This window comes from Phyllobates terribilis, unplaced genomic scaffold (genome assembly GCF_046119375.1).
Source record: "Phyllobates terribilis strain yellow unplaced genomic scaffold, ASM4611937v1 Scaffold_110__1_contigs__length_5578470, whole genome shotgun sequence".
NCBI classification, from domain to species: domain Eukaryota; kingdom Metazoa; phylum Chordata; class Amphibia; order Anura; family Dendrobatidae; genus Phyllobates; species Phyllobates terribilis.
Genome location: NW_027362870.1, coordinates 1,502,501 through 1,523,365, shown reverse-complemented (window position 1 = coordinate 1,523,365; position 20,865 = coordinate 1,502,501). Strand labels below are relative to the sequence as shown.

Below are 20,865 nucleotides of genomic sequence, written 5' to 3'. Positions count from 1 at the left end.
CTCGGATAAACTTATCCTCAGAAGCAGAGGTGACTCTTGGTCTTCCTTTACTGGGGCGGTCCTCATGTGACCCAGTTACTTTGTAGCGCTTCATGGTTTTTGCAACTGTACTTGGGGACACTTTCAAAGTTTTCCCAATTTTTCGGACTGACTGACCTTCATTTCTTAAAGTAATGATGGCCACTCGTTTTTCTTTACTTAGCTGCTTTTTTCTTGCCATAATACAAATTCTAACAGTCTATTCAGTAGGACTATCAGCTGTGTATCCACCATACTTCTGCACAACACAACTGATGGTCCCAACCCCATTTATAAGGCAAGAAATCCCACTTATTAAACCTGACAGGGCACACCTGTGAAGTGAAAACCATTTCCGGTGACTACCTCTTGAAGCTCATCAAGAGAATGCCAAGAGTGTGCAAAGCAGTCATCAAAGCAAAAGGTGGCTACTTTGAAGAACCTAGACTATAAGACATATTTTCAGTTGTTTCACACTTTTTTGTTAAGTATACAATTCCACATGTGTTAATTCATAGTTTTGATGCTTTCAGTGTGAAAGTACAATTTTCATAGTCATGAAAATACAGAAAAATCTTTAAATGAGAAGGTGTGTCCAAACTTTTGGTCTGTACTATATAATCAAAAGATGTCAGCAGAACATCGGATGGAGTCAGTTTATTATCTGCAATGGAGCAGCTTAACATTGTATGTACCTTTGACATTGCTATGTAGTCCAAACCATCAGAGCAGTTAAAGACCACACACTGCACGGCCAGCGCCTTGGCCAAATCTTTGGTGGTCTCAGTTTTTCCTGTGTCGGCCGGACCTTCTGGAGCTCCACCAAGATTTAGATAAAAAGCACCGATCTACCAATGAAACATGAAAGAACTGGTATGAAATATCAATAATAATTGCTAATAAGTTTCATGCATCATACAAAAGTCAAAAACATTTCTGAGCATAACCCATCACATCATAGCAGAGTCCGCTAGCATCGGTCAGTGAGCGGAGTGATGACCAGGCGTGGGGAGCTGCCCAGGTACTCATAGGCGGACTTCACATTGCAGTTGATGATTCGCACTCTCGCATTCTCATTCTCCCAGTAATAGCGGAGTTGGGCAAGCCACCGGAAGTCTGTTCATGAGAAACTCCTGAGGAATGTAGGAAAAGATAGTCAACCTCTAAGACACTGCAGAATCACAAGGGAGAGTTTCTAAAGGGAAGGCAAATGCACATACATTATAGGACAAAACTCCTAGTCACCGAATTCTGCTTTTTTCATTTAGTCCCATTGCCCACGGTGTATAATATCCGGACTCTCAGCCCCCAGTTTATAAAATCCGGCCTCTCGCCTCCCCCGGTGTATAACATCCACCCCTCGGCCCTAGTTTAGTATAACATCTCTCCCCTCGCCCCCCCGCCAGTGTATAAAATCCATTCCCTCAACCCCACTGTATAACATCCAACCCCAAGCGCTCCATTGCATAACATCTGGCCCCCAGGGTATAACATCCGGCCCCCAGCCCCGGTGTATAACATCTGTCCCCTCGCTCCCTCCCCCTGGTGTATAACATCCGGCCTCTCGCCCCCCCGGTGTATAATATCCGTCCCCTCGCCCCCCCCCGCCAGTGTATAAAATCCATCCCCTCAACCCCACTGTATAACATCCAACCCCAAGCCCTTCTTTGCATAATATCCGGCCCCCAGCCCCGGTGTATAACATCTGTCCCCTCGCTCCCTCCCCCTTGTGTATAACATCTGGCCTCTCGCCCCCCCGGTGTATAATATCCGTCCCCTCGCCCCGGTGTATAATATCCGTCCCCCCGGCCCTGGTGTATAATATCCGTCCCCTTGCCCCTGGTGTATAATATCCGTCCCCTCGCCCCTGGTGAATAATATCCGTCCCCTCACACCTGGTGTATAATATCTGTCCCCTCACCCCTGGTGTATAATATCCGTCCCCTCGCCCCTGGTGTATAATATCCGTCCCCACGCCCCCCGGTGTATAATATCCGTCCCCTCGCCCCGGTGTATAATATCCGTCCCCCCGCCCCTGGTGTATAATATCCGTCCCCTCGCCCCTGGTGTATAATATCCGTCCCCTCACCCCTGGTGAATAATATCCGTCCCCTCGCCCCTGGTGTATAATATCCGTCCCCACGCCCCCCGGTGTATAATATCCGTCCCCTCACCCCGGTATATAATATCCGTCCCCTTGCTCCTCAGTGTATAACATCCAGCCCTCGGACAGTATAACATCTAGCCCCTCGTACCCCTAGGGTATAACATCTGGCCCCTCGGCCTTGTATAACATTAAGACTCTCGCCCCCCACCAGTGTATAACATCAATCCCCACGCCCCCCGGTGTATAACATCCGCCCTCCCATGCGGTGTGCTGTTACTAACATATGACAGAACGGCTGGTGGTGCAGAGCTCTCTGATACCAGCGCGGTCCTGTAATAGGAGCCACCGGGGTAACAAGTCTGGATATTACATTTCTTCCCTCCTAAATCTTCCCCCATCACATGTGAGTGATATTATTAAGGAGTGGAAGGAACTGCAGCACCTCAGGAGACCCCGGAACATTACAGAGCGGGGTCACTGAGTGCTGAGGAGCAGAGGGCAGAACGCTCTCCTGACTCCATAACTGCAGAGTCCAGATCTACTTTGGTAACAACATCACCACAAACACTGCGCCCCCGCCTGGAGCTTTATGGCCGAGCAGCTGCATGCAGCCTTACATCACCAAGCACGATGCCGAGCGTCGGATGGAGTGGTGTGAAGCCGCCACCACAGGACTCTGGAGGAGACCTGTTCTGTGCAGTGACGGATCACACTTCTCTATCTGGCATCTGATGGACGAGTCTGGATTTGGTGAATGCCAGGAGAACGTTACCCTATTAACTGCATTGTGCCCGCTGGGCAGTTTGGTGGTGGAGGTATGGCCTTGTTTTTAGGGGGTGGTCTAGGCCCCTTAGTTCCAGTGAAAAGATATCTTAATGCTTCAGCACAAGACATTTTAAACAATTGTAGCTTCCAACCCTAAGGGAATAGAAGAGCAGAACTGTTTCCCACACGTTCTCAACCTCAACCCCACTAAACACCTTTAGGATGATTAATTAGAACAAATACTGGAGAATGGCAGCATAAATATGTCACCGCCACATAGGGAAGAACAATGTCAGGCACACATCAATTACATTGCCATATGTCTGCTCAGGCTTAGAATGGCTGACCACTCGGAGAATGACATAATACCTACAAAGAAACCGAACAAAAGGTCATTAAAGGAATTGACATAAAACCCCTTTATTAGTCCATCCATGGTTATAGAACGACACTGCACAGAGGAGGGCACACACACCATTGATAGAAAATATTACAAACCGCACCTAGGCCATCCAAACCACTGACTATAAAGAAGATCAATTGTGGCAATGAGTCATATACAGGGGATGCCGACACCTACAGATGCCAAAACATTCCTATATAGGGACCACCATCTCAATATGCAGAAATGACTACTGCCCCATAGACGTCATTGTAAGTACACCCCAAGATTGCTTTACTGTGACAAGATCAATTGTGTCCTATGAAAACTCAAAGAAAAGAGGGGGGAACATAACATAGATATGGAAAGAACATGGGAATATGGTGAAATGTATGAAGGTGCTCGGCATACTGAGCTGTGATATCTGTAGAGGGACGGACTCCATATTAACATCCTGGATATGGATTAGAATAGGAGGCCATAAAAGCCCCTGTAGGTGTAATGTGGAGGGGGCACAATACCTTTCTCCATGTAGTGTATAATAAATAGAACATGGTATTGGAAAGTTTGCTGCCAGCCATGATGTTTGCACAAACCTGTTTCGATCATTTCCCTGACCACGTCACGAGCGTGCCCCTCTATGGTGACGAGAGCCCCCAATGTGCTGCGAGTCTGCTGGGACAATTTGCCTCCTCGCAAATTGCTCCAAATACCCAGATGTACCTCTATAAAACGCTGCTACAAACAGCAGGGAAAACTCAATGCAGATGGATTAATTTTATGCTGGTATTATGGGAAATCCCATACAATGTCTTCCCTTATTGGTAGATATGACGAGAGTAGAGATGAGCGAATGGATTTGCAGGACTCTGGTCCAACAGTCCGGTCAGTATTCCACGGCCGCAGGACCGGAGCCCCGTGAACCGGCATCTCCGGCTCCTCTTTTGATGTCGATGTCATAGTTGTGGTGTGAGGCACAAATGACATCACGCCTGGCCGGCTAATCAAAAGAGGAGCCAGGGATGCCGGCATGTAAGAGGCGGTTAGCAAGGCTCCCATCCAACAGCCACAGACTACTAACCTGCTCTCTTAGACCAAGGTCCTGCAAATTTAGTTGCGCATCTCTAGACAAGATGCATGAATCAATGCAAAATCCCAACAATACTATGGAGCCTTTTGGGTACCTTCAAGATATTGAGCCGCTGTACAACTGCAACCCCCAGGAGAAGACCCCTGGGCAAGAACACTACATGGGCTCTTTGCAGTCTAATAACGTACTGTGAAATAAGCTGCTTGCATCTTTGGATGTGAATGTGGGTCCCCTTACCTCTGTTGCACCAATGGTATATCCCCCCCTGGAAACTCCTATAAGCTGCGTCTCTGGGTATGACAGTCTATTAGCAGGAGAACTCATGAAGTCTGTCTATGAATGTATATATATGTATTTCTCCCAGAAAATTATTACAATTACACGTTTTGTTGTTCACATGTTTATTTCATTTGTGTATATTGGAACAACACAAAAAGAAGATATTAGTCAACAATTTTGGTTCTCAAGTCCTCAGACAGTTCTCTTCTCCTCTTTCTGTTCTCCCTGCTTAGTGTGGCACGTAACAACGCAAAGACTGAGTCAACTTTTCCCCTTTGTATCAGGTTTCAGGTGTGATTTTCATATTGCCCGCACCTTTTACTTGCCACAGGTGACTTTGAACGAGCATCACATGCTTGAAACAAAATTGTTTACCCACAATTTTGGAAAGATGCCAACAATTTTGTCCGACCCATTTATGGGGTTTTGTGTGAAATTATATCCAATTTGCCTTTTTTTGTGTTGTTCCAATACATACAAAGGAAATAAACATGTGTATAACAGAAAATACACATGCAATTTTTTATGGAAAAATACTTCATTTTCTGGAACAACTTCAAGGGTGCCAACACTTCCGGCCATGACTGTTTATAGTGAAGCAACCTTGATCAGTAAAGGAGCTTATGCCGTACCTCCGGGCCACTGCCGATAGCTTCATGCACTTCACTTGTCCAGAACATGAGACACACAGAGCACGACCTGTCCCGGCCATTCCCTCACCCAGTCTTTTCTTGCAGTCGCAGGGTATGCCTTTTAAAAAAGAAAGTTAAATTACGTTGACAGAAGCATTTAAGAGAGGGACAACCTTACTAGTATTATCTAGCAAATTCATTTCTACCGATTGCAGGTAGAAGATCTGCTACCTGGCTCTATTGCAAGAGATACATCATCCACAAATCATTCACTGCCGCCAAATAATCTTATACAAATATAAAAGAACTAGATGGTGGCCCGATTCTAATGCATCGGGTATTCTAGAATAGGTATGCGGCCGACCGGGTGCAATCAGCAGAGCTGTGTTTAAATTTGGCGCCAAAATCGCTGATTGGTCGCGTTCGGCAACCGCGACCAATCAGCAAAGCGGTGTTTAAATTTGGCGGCAATATCGATGATTGGTCGCGGGCGGCGGCCGCGACCAATCAGCGAACCGTGTTAGTGAGGACTGGAGAGCGTGTTTAAATTTGGCACCAAAATCGCTGATTAGTCGCGACCAATCAGCCGAGCGGTGTTTAAATTTGGCGCCAATACTGCTGACTGGTCATGGCCGCCGACCGCGACCAATCAGCAGAGCGATGCAGAGCGGGGTTTAAATTCGGCGCCAAAATCACAGATTGGTCGCCGGCCGTGACCAAACAGCAGAGCATTCTTTAAATTTGGCGCCAAAATCGCTGATTGGTCGAGGCCGGCGACAGCGAACAATCAGCAGAGCGTTGTTTAAATTTGGCGCCAATCTCGCTGATTAGTCGCGGCTGGCGGCTGCGACCAATCAGCAGAGCAGGGTTTAAATTTGGCACCAATAATGCTGATGGGTCTTTGCCGGCGACCGCGACCAATCAGCACAGCGGGGTTTACATTTGGCCCCAATGCTGCTGATTGGTCTCGGCCGGCGACCGTGACCAGTCAGCAGAGCGTTGTTTAAATTTGGCACCAAAAACGCAGATTGGTCGCGGCCGGTGGTTGCGACCAATCAGCAGAGTGAGGTTTAAATTTGGCGCCAATACTGCTGACTGGTCACGGCCGACAACCGCGACCAATCAGCAGAGCGTTGTTTAAATTTTGCGCCAATACTGCTGATTGATCTCGGCCAGCGAACGCGATCAATCAGCAGAGCGTTGCTTAAATTTGGCGCCAATCTCGTTGATTGGACGCGTCCGGCGTCCGCGTCCAATCAGCACAGCAGTGTTTAAATGTGGCGGCAAGATCGGTGAATGGTCGCGGCCGCTATTTAAATGTGGCGCCCAAATCGGTGATTGGTTGCGGGCAGCGGACGCGACCAATCAGCAGAGCGGTGTTTAACTTTAGCGCCAAGATCACTGATTGGTCGGGTGTGGAGAGCGCGACCAATCAGCGAATCGTATTGGTGAGGAGCGGGGAGCGGAATCGTATTAGAGAGGACAGGGGAGCGCCCCTGCCTGTGCGGCTACTTCCGCTGCGAGAACCCGGGACATGAGCGGGCGCTCGGAGCAGAAGTATCCCGACCCGCAGCGCCGCTCCCCGGTCCTCCCTTCACACCCTAGCCGCTGATGTCCCCACAGTATCCGCAGGGTGTTACAAAGGTCCGGACATTTGTGTTCAAAATCGCTGATTGGTCGCTGGCGCTGCCCGCGACCAATCACCGATTTGGGCGCCAATTTTAAATATCGGCCGTGACCAATCACCGATCTTGGCTCCACATTTAAACACCGCTGTGCTGATTGGTCGCCGACGCTGGGCGCGACCAATCACCGATTTTGGCGCCACATTTAAATTTAAATAGCGGCCGCGACCAATTGGATGTCAGCGCCGCTCCCCGGTCCTCCCTTCACACCCTAGCCGCATGGATGTCAGCGCCGCTGCCTGTGCGGATAGTTCCGCTGCAAGAACCTGGGACATGAGCGGGCGCTCGCAGCAGAAGTATCCGGACTCGCAGCGCCGCTCCCCGGTCCTCCCTTCACACCCTAGCCACTGATGTCCCCACAGTATCCGCATGGTGTTACAAAGGTCAGGACATCTGTGTTAAAAATCGCTGATTGGTCGCTGGCGCTGGCCGCGACCAATCACCGATCTTGGCGGCAAATTCAAACACCGCTGTGCTGATTGGTCGCCGACGCTGTGCGCGACCAATCACCAATTTTGGCGGCACATTTAAATAGCGTCCGCGACCAATCAGTACAGCGGTGTTTAAATGTTGAGCCAAGATCGGTGATTGGTCGCGGCCGATATTTAAATTTGGCGCCTAAATCGGTGATTGGTCGGCGGCAGCGTCAGCGACCAATCAGCGATTTTTAACACAAATGTCCGGACCTTTGTAACACCATGCGGATACTGTGGGGACATCAGCGGCTAGGGTGTGAAGGGAGGACCGGGGAGCGGCGCTGCGGGTGGGGATACTTCTGCTGCGAGCGCCCGCTCATGTCCCGGGTTCTCGGAGCGGAAGTATCCGCACAGGCAGCGCCGCTGACATCCATGCGGCTAGGGCGTGAAGGGAGCACCGGGGAGCGGCGCTGACATCCAATTGGTCGCGGCCGCTATTTAAATGTGCCGCACAAATCGGTGATTGGTCGCCGACTTGGCCCGCAACCAATCACTGATCTTGCGGCCAAAGTTAAACACTACGGTGCTAATTGGTCGCGGACGCTGACAGCGACCAATCACCGATTTGGGCGCCACATTCAAATATCGGCCGCGACCAATCACCGATCTTGGCTCCACATTTAAACACCGCTGTGCTGATTGGTCGCCGACGCTGGGTGCGACCAATCACCGATTTTGGTGCCACATTTAAATAGCGTCCGCGACCAATCCGCACAGCGTGTTTAAATGTGGAGCCAAGATCGGTGATTGGTCGCGGCCGATATTTGAATGTGGCGCCAAAATCGGTGATTGGTCGCTGTCAGCGTCCGCGACCAATCAGCACCGTAGTGTTTAACTTTTGTGGCAAGATCCGTGATTGGTTGTGGGCCAAGACCGCGACCAATCACCGATTTGTGCGGCACTTTTAAATAGCGTCCGCGACCAATTGGATGTCAGCGCCGCTCCCCGTTCCTCCCTTCACACCCTAGCCGCATGGATGTCAGCGGCGCTGCCTGTGCGGATACTTCCGCTCCGAGAACCCGGGACATGAGCGGGCGCTCGGAGCAGAAGTATCCCGACCCGCAGCGCCGCTCCCCGGTCCTCCCTTCACACCCTAGCCGCTGATGTCCCCACAGTATCCGCATGGTGTTACAAAGGTCCGGACATTTGTGTTAAAAATCGCTGATTGGTCGCTGGCGCTGCCCGCGACCAATCACCGATTTGGGCGCCAAATTTAAATATCGGCCGCGACCAATCACCGATCTTGGCTCCACATTTAAACACCGCTGTGCTGATTGGTCGCGGCTGATATTTAAATTTGGCGCCCAAATCGGTGATTGGTCGCGGGCAGCGCCAGCGACCAATCAGCGATTTTTAACACAAATGTCCGGACCTTTGTAAGACCATGCGGATACAGTGGGGACATCAGCGGCTAGGGTGTGAAGGGAGGACCGGGGAGCGGCGCTGCGAGTCCAGATACTTCTGCTGCGAGCGCCCGCTCATGTCCCGGGTTCTCGGAGCGGAAGTATCCGCACAGGCAGCTGACATCCATGCGGCTAGGGTGTGAAGGGAGGACCGGGGAGCGGCGCTGACATCCATGCGGCTAGGGTGTGAAGGGAGGACCGGGGAGTGGCGCTGACATCCAATTGGTCACAGACGCTATTTAAAAGTGCCGCACAAATCGGTGATTGGTCGCTGTCTTGGCCCGCGACCAATGACTGATCTTGGCGCCAAAGTTAAACACTATTGTGCTGATTGGTCGCGGACGCTGACCGCGACCAATCACCGATTTGGGCGCCAAATTGAAATATCGGCCGCGACCAATCACCGATTTTGGCGCCAAATTTAAATATCGCCGCGACCAATCACCACAGCGGTGTTTAAATGTGGAGCCAAGATCGGTGATTGGTCGCGGGCAGCGTCGGCGACCAATCAGCACAGCGGTGTTTAAGTTTTGCGCTAAGATCAGTGATTGGTCGGGTCCGAAGACCGCGATCAATCATCGAATCGTCTTGGTGAGGACCGGGGAGCGGCGCTGTCTGTGCGGCTACTTCCGCTGCGAGAACCCGGGACATAGCGGGCGCTCACAGCAGAAGTATCCCGACCCGCAGCGCCGCTCCCCGGTCCTCCCTTCCGCATGGAGGTCAGCGATGCCGGCGGTCCTTCCGCTGCTACCGGCCGGGAGATGAGCGCCTCGCGGCGCTCATCTTCCGGCTGCATCTCCATCCCGCAGACGGGTCCGTCGGTCGGGTTCCTTCTGCTGTTGCCGGCCGGGAGATGAGCGCCTTGCGCCGGTCATCTCCCGGCTGCATCGCCGCTCAGCTCCGTCCCGCAGATGAGCCGCTAACGGCCGCCATCTTTTTTTAGAAATCCCCCGGCGCTGATTGGCCGCTGCCGGACCAATGAGCGACGCGGGATTTCCTGGACAGACAGACACACAGACAGACAGACAGACGGGATAAGACGATTATATATATAGACTAGATTAGTTCCAATTAATGCTTTTGGTCTGTAGGTAGATCCGTACCATTCGTGACCGAGCAATAACATCATGCACGCTCCTTAACATGACATCTTCCCCTTGGATGAGCCACTTCTCCACGGCCCCCCGAGCCTCGGAGGTGGAGATGGTCTGGATGAGCTCTACGCGTTCCCCCTCGGTGCTGTACATGGCTTTGATGTCCAGGTTAGGAAGGAACTCCAGCTTTGCGATGCCTTCAAAGCCCTTCTTTAGATGTGGTTGGACCCGCAGAGGATCTTTAGTCTCAGAGAGAATTTCTAGCATTTCGTCGTTGGACAGGAAGAAAAAGCTAAAGCGAAAATACACAATATGATAAAGATGTCATTAAAGTATTGGGTCAGGCGCCATTTGTATTAGTGTCTATGTGAGAAAATAGAAAAGCAAAGCTTTAAAGTAAAGATTCAGTCCCCATACACATTGGATTAAAATAGTTTAAACCTGACGATTGCAGCAGGACCGGCCTACCCACTGATGTGTATGGGGGTCTCCTGACTCTCCCCCGATAGAGGATGTCAGGGCCAGAAGGATCGGGCAGATGGGATTTCAATACCCGGTCTTTTGGTTCTCAGGGGAGATAACCCGCTGCCGGAGGTGTCCAGTACCGACTTTCTCCTCTCTCCCCATTAAAACCACATGACTGTTCAGCAGAATAGGTGGGAGTCAGGAGAAATAGCCAAATAACCATTCAGACCACGGGTATCTCATATGTCATGCGTATGGTTAGCTTAAAGGGGCTATCCAGCTTTGGGAACTTTTTTTTATTTAACTGAAATGTGTATTCCCATCTCCAGGATTCTACCCCAATATGTAGTATGCGTAATAATAATAATATTAGCAAATACCTCCAATTAGAAGTTTAGTATAGTTCTTCTGATTTGTTTTGTCGCTTACCCCATGTGCAGGGCATTGCAGTAGCTTAGGTTACGACCACTAGCAAATAACTGTCACTATATGAGTGGTCGTAACCATGGATACCGAAGCTACTGCAATGCCTTGCACATGGGGAAAGCGACATAGTGAATCAGAAGAACTATACTACACTTCTAATTGGAGGTATTTGCTAATATTATTATTATTACTACGCCTACTACATATTGGGATAGGATCTTGGAGATGGGAATACCCATTTAATTGCGAGTATTTGCGACAATTCAGTTTCATTAAAAATGTTGCACCGTTAGGCTTTTTGTTTCCTGCACATTCAGCTTTGATGTGATCTGTGGTCATAAATCGGCTAAGAGGAGCTGAAAAAAGACAGATTAAAAATAAGTCCAATAGCCAGCGCAACACAGAGCCAATAGAAGGCAAACAGTGCAAAATTATTAATGAAATCCAATTACAAAAATGATTTCAATGCGTTTAAATAAGAAAAAAAAATATTTAAGGAATATATACAATCATTGCAACAAGTGAAAGGACTATACCGTGGGAAAAAAAGCCTCTTCTTCTCCAGATAGGCATTCAGCCCTTTCATGATTTTATCCAGAAGCACATTGCTGTCCTGAAGTTTCTCCAGAAGTCCGGTCAGAGAAGTGGCGCTTAAAACCTAAAACAAAGTAGATAGCCCATAAGTAAGATTCCATTATATAGTTATAGAGACTGAAAAAAGGTCACATTCATTGACTATTGTGCCAATAGTTTATATTAAAAGAAAAATTAGAACCTATTTGGATAGAAAATAGAAGATGCGGGAGGCTGGAGTCCAGGCAGTGCGGAGCCCCATAACCCGGGATCCTTGTGATGGAAGCATCAGGACACGGACTCTTGGAAAACATCAATCCTGGATGCAAGATGACCGTGCTTTCTTGTATCAGTCCACCATGAAGCATCCATTTACCTTCGGGTCTTTAACGCAATGTTTCATGATCTCTCTCCAGTTTCTGTCCACAGTCTGGAATAAGCGTCCTTCTTCAGGCATTTGCTGCATGATGTCCTCAGAAGAGAAGATTAAAGCCACTGGGTCGGCACCTTCAGCCATTCATCAATGGTTTCCTGGATCCTTATCAGTCGTTCCTCCCATTGCTTAAAGGAGGAGAGCAAAAAGTTAATTACACATAAAATGAAAAGGATAGAAAAAAAATGCTATCATTTTAGAAGATAAATTATCAATGGATATGAATTCTGAATTGTTGGACATTTGTAGGGAAAGTTTGGCGAGACTCCTTGATACCATCCCCTTTACATGTAAGCTGGAGCCGCATGTAACTTTAGCCTCGGAGATCCTAATGAAACCTTAGCTTCTGCTAATAAGCAAGTGAAGATTTTAAGCTGAGTGACAACATTTACTGTGGGTGGGAACTCCTTAATCCCTTCAGGACCGGATAATTTTTTGTTTTGCATTTTTTCCTTCCCTTCTTCAAAAAGCCATACATTTTTTAATTTTTCCATTGATATAGCTGCAAGAGGCTATGTAATGTGCTGTAGCTTAACCCCTTCCCAACATATGACATACTGTTAAGCCATATGCCATGTTCCTGCAGATGTGCAAAATTTGGACCTGGGCCCCCACCAGCATGTTGGTCAGATGTATGGGCCCTTGTAGCATTCTAGATCCGATAATGATGCGCGTGTTCGTCCCTGCCTTGGATGTTTCCCATTGTAGCCCCATCCTATAATAATGTCTCTCATTCTAGGCCCCTTCCTGGTATAATGTTCCCCATCCTGCGCCCCTTCCTGTTATAATATCCCCGATCCTGGGCCTCTTCCTGTTATAATATCCACCTTCTGTGTATAATACCCCGCATCCTGAGCCCCTTTCAGCAATAACGTCCCAATCCTGGGCTCCTTCCTGGTATAATGTCCTTGGTCCTGGGCCTCTTACTGTAATAATGTCCCCCATCCTGGCCCCTTCCTGTAACAATGTCCCCAATCCTGGTACAATGTCCCCCATCCTATAACAATGTCCTCCATCCTGGTATCCTGTCCCCCATCCTAGGCCCCATTCTGGTATAATGACCTCCATCCTTGTGCCCTTCCTGGTGTAATGTTCTTCATCCTGGCCCATGTCATGGTATAATGACCCCCATTCTGGTATAATGCTCCCTATCCTGGGCCCTTTCCTTGTATAATGTTCCCCATCCTGGGCCCCTTCTTTATATAATGCTCCCCATCCTGGGCCCCTTCCTTGTCTAATTCTCCCCACCCTGAGCCCCTTCCTTGTCTAATGCTCCCCATCCTTGGCCCTTTCCTGGTATAATGTTCTGTCGTTCTTTTCTAATACATTAAATAAACAAAAATAAATGATTCTTCTTACCTTCCTGCGCTCCCACGACATGCGGCGTCTTCTTCTGTAGCTGATTTCAGTGTGCCGGCAAGGGCAGCGCATGACGTCATTTCCATGCGTCGCTCGTGACTGGCACGCCGACATCAGCTACTGGCCTTTGATTGGCTGGCGGCATGCATTGCAGCTCAGGGACCCGGCATGTCCCTGCGCAGCAATATACTTCAGCCGAATGTGCGTCCTCAGACTGTGGAAGTGCCATAAATATATGAGATGGGAATACCACTCTGCCACTGTGCGTTCCTTTATGCACTTTACCCTCCTTTTTGGCACTCTTTGTGGTAAGAGACTACCTTAAAAAATGTTTTATGTGACATGTATCTGATTATTTGTGGGCAGGAGCATTATTTAGATGGATACCTGATGCATATGGCAAGTGTAAATCCAATGACTATGGAATACTTATGGATTACTTTTTGATATATTATTACACTCATTGGATTGTCTTGATATACTAACCTTATGCTATATTATCTATATTGCTCATGTCCCACTGTGACCATATGCGTGACCATATATGTATACTTTGTAACATATCTTGCTACATTGGTAATCTAATTAGTGTCTTTATACTATCCGTATTATGTCATTTCTCTTTTTACTATGTACGTTTTTTAACTTGATGGAATAAAAATTTATATTTTTTACGCCAATTAACTCTTTCTTCTCCTATGTACCCATGTGTTTCATGAGTTGGCTCAGTTTGGCAAATCTGGGATATATTTCCCCCCGGATATGCCAACTTTACCCCTATAGGGTCTATTTAGTTGTATCACTCTGAGTCTATGTCTGATCCAGAGATACAATAATGAACATGAATCCTTATATATCACGGATCTTGCAGCCGCCTTTACCTGCTTGGACATAAGTGTTACATAGTTACATAGTTACATAGTTTAAAAGGCCGAAAAAAGACAAGCGTCCATCCAGTTCAGCCTATTTCTTGTGCACTGCAGCTATTCCGCAGCGTTGATCCAGGGGAAGGCAAAAAAAAAACATGCGGTATAGGCCAATTTACATCATTGAGGAAAAATTCACTTCCCGACTCCAATCTGGCAGTCAGATTAAATCCCTGGATTAATTAACTATCACTAAGCATAAGATGTAATTTTATTGTTCTCAAGAAAGGCGTCCAGGCCTCTCTTGAACTCATTAAGTGAGTTGGACATCACCACTTCCTCTCCCAGAGAGTTCCAGAGTCTCACGGCTGACCGTAAAGAATCCCCTTCTATGCTGGTGCAGGAACCTCCTTTCCTCCAGACGCATAGTGTGCCCCCTCGTCTTTGTCACCATCCTTGGTATAAACAGGTCATGGGAGAGATCTCTGTACAGCCCCCTGATGTATTTATACATGTTTATGAGGTCTCCCCTAAGCCTTCTCTTTTCCAACGTAAATAGGCCTAATTTGGACAACCTCTCTGGGTATTCTAGTCCCTCCATTCCCTTTATTACCTTAGTCGCCCTCCTTTGTACCCTCTCTAGCTCCAATATGTCTTTCCTGAGTACCGGAGCCCAGAACTGTGCACAATATTCTAAGTGCGGCCTTACCAGCGCTTTATACAGAGGAAGAACAATGTTCTCATCATATGCCCCTATTTCTCTTCTGATGCATGCCATGACTCTATTTGCCTTCGCAGCTGCTGCCTGACACTGGGCACTCCAATTTAATTTGCTGTTAACCAAGACGCCCAGGTCCTTCTCCATGTCAGATTTCCCCAACGGTTTCCCATTTAATATGTATGGGTGACTGCTGTTTTTCTTTCCCATGTGCATGACCTTACATTTATCGGCATTGAACCCCATTTGCCATTTTTTGGCCCAACTCCCCAATTTATCTAAATCCTCCTGTAGCTGTGCCCTATCCTCATCTGTATTAACTACGTTACAAAGTTTAGTATCATCTGCAAATATTGCTATTTTACTATGCAACCCTTCCAGTAGATCATTAATAAGTATATTAAATAATATAGGGCCCAAGACAGACCCTTGAGGCACCCCGCTAGTCGAGACGCAGTTATAAAAGGAATCCAATTTGTCCGCATTAATCAACTGCAGGGCATCTTGATTGGCAAATAGATTGATCACTTTGGGGTACCAAGTGTTCAGCAACTTTTCTTCTGTCTTGGCACAAGCCAAGGATACGCTGTTCCTCAGGGATTCACATTCTACAGGACCCCTGGACCCGACAAAGAATAAAGCACTTTATCATATTAAACCTGACAGGGCACACCTGTGAGGTGAAGACCATTTCCGGTGACTACCTCTAGAAGCTCATCAAGAGAATGCCAAGAGTGTGCAAAGCAGTCATCAAAGCAAAAGGGGGCTACTCTGAAGAACCTAGAATATAAGACATATTTTCAGTTGTTTCACACTTTTTTGTTAAGTATATAATTCCACATGTGTTAATTCATAGTTTTGATGCCTTCAGTGTGAATGTACAATTTTCAAAGTCATGAAAATACAGAAAAATCTTTAAATGAGAAGGTGTGTCCAAACTTTTGGTCTGTACTGTATATATCCACCCATATACAGTATACATATACACACATATACAGTATACATATATACACACCCATATACAGTATACATATATATACACACATATACAGTATACATATATACACACATATACAGTATACATATATACACACATATACAGTATACATATATATACACACATATACAGTATACATATATACACACCCATATACAGTATACATATACACACACATATACAGTATACATATATACACACATATACAGTATACATATACACACATATACAGTATACATATATACACACCCATATACAGTATACATATATACACACATATACAGTATACATATATACACACATATACAGTATACATATATATACACACCCATATACAGTATACATATATATACACACATATACAGTATACATATATACACACATATACAGTATACATATATACACCCATATACAGTATACATATATACACACATATACCAGTATACATATATATACACCCATATACAGTATACATATATACACACATATACAGTATACATATATACACACATATACAGTATGCATATATACACCCATATACAGTATACATATATACACCCATATACAGTATACATATATATACACACTTATACAGTATACATATATACACACCCAGTATACAGTATATATATATATACACACACATATACAGTATACATATATACACACATATACAGTATACATATATACACATATATACACACATATACACACACATACCAGTATACATATATATATATACACACGCCCATATACAGTATACAGTGCTGGCCAAAAGTATTGGCACCCCTGCAATTCTGTCAGATAATGCTCAATTTCTTCCTGAAAATGATTGCAATCACAAATTCTTTGGTATTATTCTCTTCATTTAATTTGTCTTCAATGAAAAAAACACAAAAAGAATTGTCCTAAAGCCAGATTGGATATAATTCCACACCAAACCTAAAAAAGGGGGTGGACAAAAGTATTGGCACCCTTTGAAAAATCATGTGATGCTTCTCTAATTCGTGTAATTAACAGCACCTGTAACTTACCTGTGGCACCTAACAGGTGTTGGCAATAACTAAATCACACTTGCAGCCAGTTAACATGGATTAAAGTTGACTCAGCCTCTGTCCTGTATCCTTGTGTGTACCACATTGAGCATGGAGAAAAGAAAGAAGACCAAAGAACTGTCTGAGGACTTGAGAAACCAAATTGTGAGGAAGCATGAGCAATCTCAAGGCTACAAGTCCATCTCCAAAGACCTGAATGTTCCTGTGTCTTCCGTGCGCAGTGTCATCAAGAAGTGTAAAGCCCATGGCACTGTGGCTAACCTCCCTAGATGTGGACGGAAAAAAAAATTGACGAGAGATTTCAACGCAAGATTGTGCGGATGGTGGATAAAGAACCTCGACTAACATCCAAACAAGTTCAAGCTGCCCTGCAGTCCGAGGGTACAGCAGTGTCAACCCATACTATCCGTTGGCGTCTGAATGAAAAGGGACTGTATGGTAGGATACCCAGGAAGACCCCACTTCTTACCCCGAGACATAAAAAAGCCAGGCTGGAGTTTGCCAAAACTTACCTGAGAAAGCCTAAAACGTTTTGGAAGAATGTTCTCTGGTCAGATGAGACAAAAGTAGAGCTTTTTGGGAAAAAGCATCAACATAGAGTGTACAGGAAAAAAAAAAGAGGCATTCAAAGAAAAGAACACGGTCCCTACAGTCAAACATGGCGGAGGTTCCCTGATGTTTTGGGGTTGCTTTGCTGCCTTTGGCACTGGACTGCTTGACCGTGTGCATGGCATTATGAAGTCTGAAGACTACCAACAAATTTTGCAGCATAATGTAGGGCCCAGTGTGAGAAAGCTGGGTTTCCCTCAGAGGTCATGGGTCTTCTAGCAGGACAATGACCCAAAACACACTTCCAAAAGCACTATAAAATGGTTTTAGAGAAAGCACTGGAGACTTCTAAGGTGGCCAGCAATGAGTCCAGACCTGAATCCCATAGAACACCTGTGGAGAGATCGCAAAATGGCAGTTTGGAGAAGGCTCCCTTCAAATATCAGGGACCTGGAGCAGTTTGAAGTGACCGCGGGCAAGGCCGCGCATTGGTATCTATGATCTGGCCCAGCAAGATCCCCACACACAGACTCTATCTTGACAACCGTATCTTTACTCGCATACATTTTTAACACAGCAAAGAAAAAAAAACAATAAATGACAACCGTAAATATGCACAGTAATAACGTGTACTGATAAGCTGACCCTCACTGTCCCTACTCACACGTTACCAGTCCTTTACTCCAGAAGGATGTGTCCCCCGTCGCAGGCCTGTCTGTCTTTGCAGGAAGGCGTCCCAGCCGGAAAAAAAACAGGAACAGCAGAATTCGCGGGAAACGAAGGAAGGGATACTTCGGCCTCTCGCCAGAGGTCCCGCTTACAGTCTCTCTGATCCGGATAGAAGCTCTGGTGGGTCCCCTTATGTAGTCCACACTCCAGTAGCAGGGAGTGTAACAGCTGAATCCTTCAGCAGTGCAGGAGCTGGGGAAGGCTCCGAGGATATGGTGTCAGATAGAAGAAATCACGTTGAGAGTCTCTCCTGCGCCACACACGAGGGCCTGCACACCGTCCTGGCTCTTTTCACAGACTACAGCAGACTCTGCGCGCGCTTTTTCCTGCTTCCCACTTTGGTCACGTGACTCTCTAGGGCGGGACACAGGAGGCTCAGTCTTTTTCTCTGTCATCACACCCTGCGCAGGTGCAACCTCTGGCCACAAGGTGGCAACATCATCCTGTGTAATCACTTCTGTAACAGGCTCTATATCAATTATCACAGAACAGCCAGAGATGGCCAGCTCACTACAAGTTTGCCAAAGAAGAATGGTCTACAATTCCAGCAGAGCATTGTAAGAAACTCATTGATGGTTACCGGAAGCGGTTGTTCGCAGTTATTTTGGCTAAAGGTTGTGCAACCAAGTATTAGGCTGAGGGTGCCAATACTTTTGTCCGGCCCATTTTTGGAGTTTTGTGTGAAATGATCAATGATTTTATTTTTGCTTCATTCTCTTTTGTGTTTTTCCTTGCAAGCAAATTAAATGAAGATAATAATACCAAAGAATTTGTGATTGCAATCATTTTCAGGAAGAAACTGAGTATTATCTGACAGAATTGCAGGGGTGCCAATACTTTTGGCCAGCACTGTACATATATATATACACACACATACAGCATACATATATACACCTATATACAGTATACATATACACACATCTACAGTATACATATATATACACCTATATACAGTATACATATATACACACCCATATACAGTATACATATATACACAGTATAGATATACACACACATATACAGTATACATATATATACACACACATACAGTATACATATATACACACATATACAGTATACATATATATACACCCATATACAGTATACATATATACACACCCATATACAGTATACATATATACAGCCATATACAGTATACATATATATATACATACAGTATGCATATACACATATACAGTATACATATATATATATACATACATATAGAGTATCTATAATATAACGCTACAAGCGTCCCTCTGTCTGAAGCCTTTATAGTCTGCGCTAGTGCGACACGCCTGCACAGTCTGGCTCCAGACTGAAGAACGCATGGAGCCGTTACAGGTAAGAGGAGTGTATGGTGCTGGAGATCACGGTATGCGTATACACTGAACACATACCGCGATCTCTGGCGCCATACTTACATACTTACCTGACCGGGATGAGCGCTACCGCGGCGCTTCTGTTCGGTCCGGAGTCCGGGGGAAGAGGGAGGCATTGAAATCGGCACATGCGCATAGCGCTATCCGGCGCCATTTTACTGAAGATACATTTGCAATGTGTCTTCAGCAAAATGGAGCCGGACAGCGTGGTATGAGCACACGCGTACTTCGGCGCCGCACTCCTCCCCCGGCCTCCAGCAGAACGGGAAACAGCGCTGGAGCACAGGGAAGAAAGGTGAGTATAAGTGTTTATTTTCTTGTATGTGTGTGTAGCATGATAGGGATGAGGGGTGCCATACATACCAGGATTGGGGGGTGAGGGGTGCCATACATACCAGGATTGGGGGGTGAGAGGACCATACATACCAGGATTGGCGGGTGAGGGGACTATCCATACCAGGATTGGGGGGTGAGGGGTGCCATGCATACCAGGATTGGGGGGTAAGGGGACCATGCATAACAGGATTGGGGGTGAGGGGACCATGCATAACAGGATTGGGGGGTAAGGGGACCATGCATAACAGGATTGGGGGTGAGGGGACCATGCATAACAGGATTGGGGGTGAGGGGTGCCATGCATAACAGGATTGGGGGTGAGGGGTGCCATGCATATCAGGATAGGGATGAGGGGTACCATGCATACCAGGATTGGGGATGTGAGGGGGTACCATAGATACCAGAATAGGGATGAGGGGTACCATGCATACCAGGATTGGGGGTGAGGGGTACCATGTATACCAGAATTGGGGGGTGAGGGGACCATGCATACCAGGATTGGAGAATGAGGGGTGCCATGTATACCAGGATTGGGGGGTGAGGGGACCATGCATACCAGGATTGGGGGGTGAGGGGACCATGCATACCAGGATTGGGGGGTGAGGGGACCATGCATACCAGGATTGGGGGGTGAGGGGACCATGCATACCAGGATTGGGGGGTGATGGGTGCCATGTATACCAGGATTGGGGAATGAGGGGTGCCATGCATACCAGGATTGGGGAATGAGGGGTGCCATGCATACCAGGATTGGGGAATGAGGGGTGCCATGTATACCAGGATTGGGGGTGAGGGGTGCCATGCATACCAGGATTGGGGGGTGAGGGGTGCCATGTATACCAGGATTGGGAGGTGAGGTGACCATGCATACCAGGATTGGGGAATGAGGTGTGCCATGCATACTAGGATTGGGGGGTGAGGGGACCATACATACCATGATTGGGGGGTGAGGTGTGCCATGCATACCAGGGTTGGGGGGTGAGGGGACCATACATACCATGATTGGGGAATGAGGTGTGCCATGTATACCAGGATTGGGGGGTGGT

General features: G+C 46.9%; 1 protein-coding gene and 1 long non-coding RNA gene across 2 annotated transcripts in view; both read right to left on the bottom strand.

The window, feature by feature from the left end:
• The window catches only part of LOC141201382 (uncharacterized), a 1,200,242-nt gene that overhangs the window by 229,052 nt on the left and 950,325 nt on the right, over positions 1-20,865 (bottom strand). The gene's annotated exons all lie outside the window — the stretch shown is intronic.
• Positions 824-20,865, bottom strand: part of LOC141201381 (dynein axonemal heavy chain 12-like) — a 20,519-nt gene continuing 477 nt past the window's right edge. Inside the window, exons 2-7 of the mRNA XM_073663378.1 lie at positions 15,445-15,551; positions 11,772-11,956; positions 11,359-11,480; positions 9,941-10,223; positions 5,274-5,391; positions 824-1,151 (exon numbers count right to left, since the gene is read on the bottom strand). Coding sequence (XP_073519479.1) covers positions 5,305-5,391; positions 9,941-10,223; positions 11,359-11,480; positions 11,772-11,912 — 633 coding nt within the window. The 5' untranslated portion in view covers positions 11,913-11,956; positions 15,445-15,551 and the 3' untranslated portion in view covers positions 824-1,151; positions 5,274-5,304. The remainder of the gene's footprint in view (positions 1,152-5,273; positions 5,392-9,940; positions 10,224-11,358; positions 11,481-11,771; positions 11,957-15,444; positions 15,552-20,865) is intronic.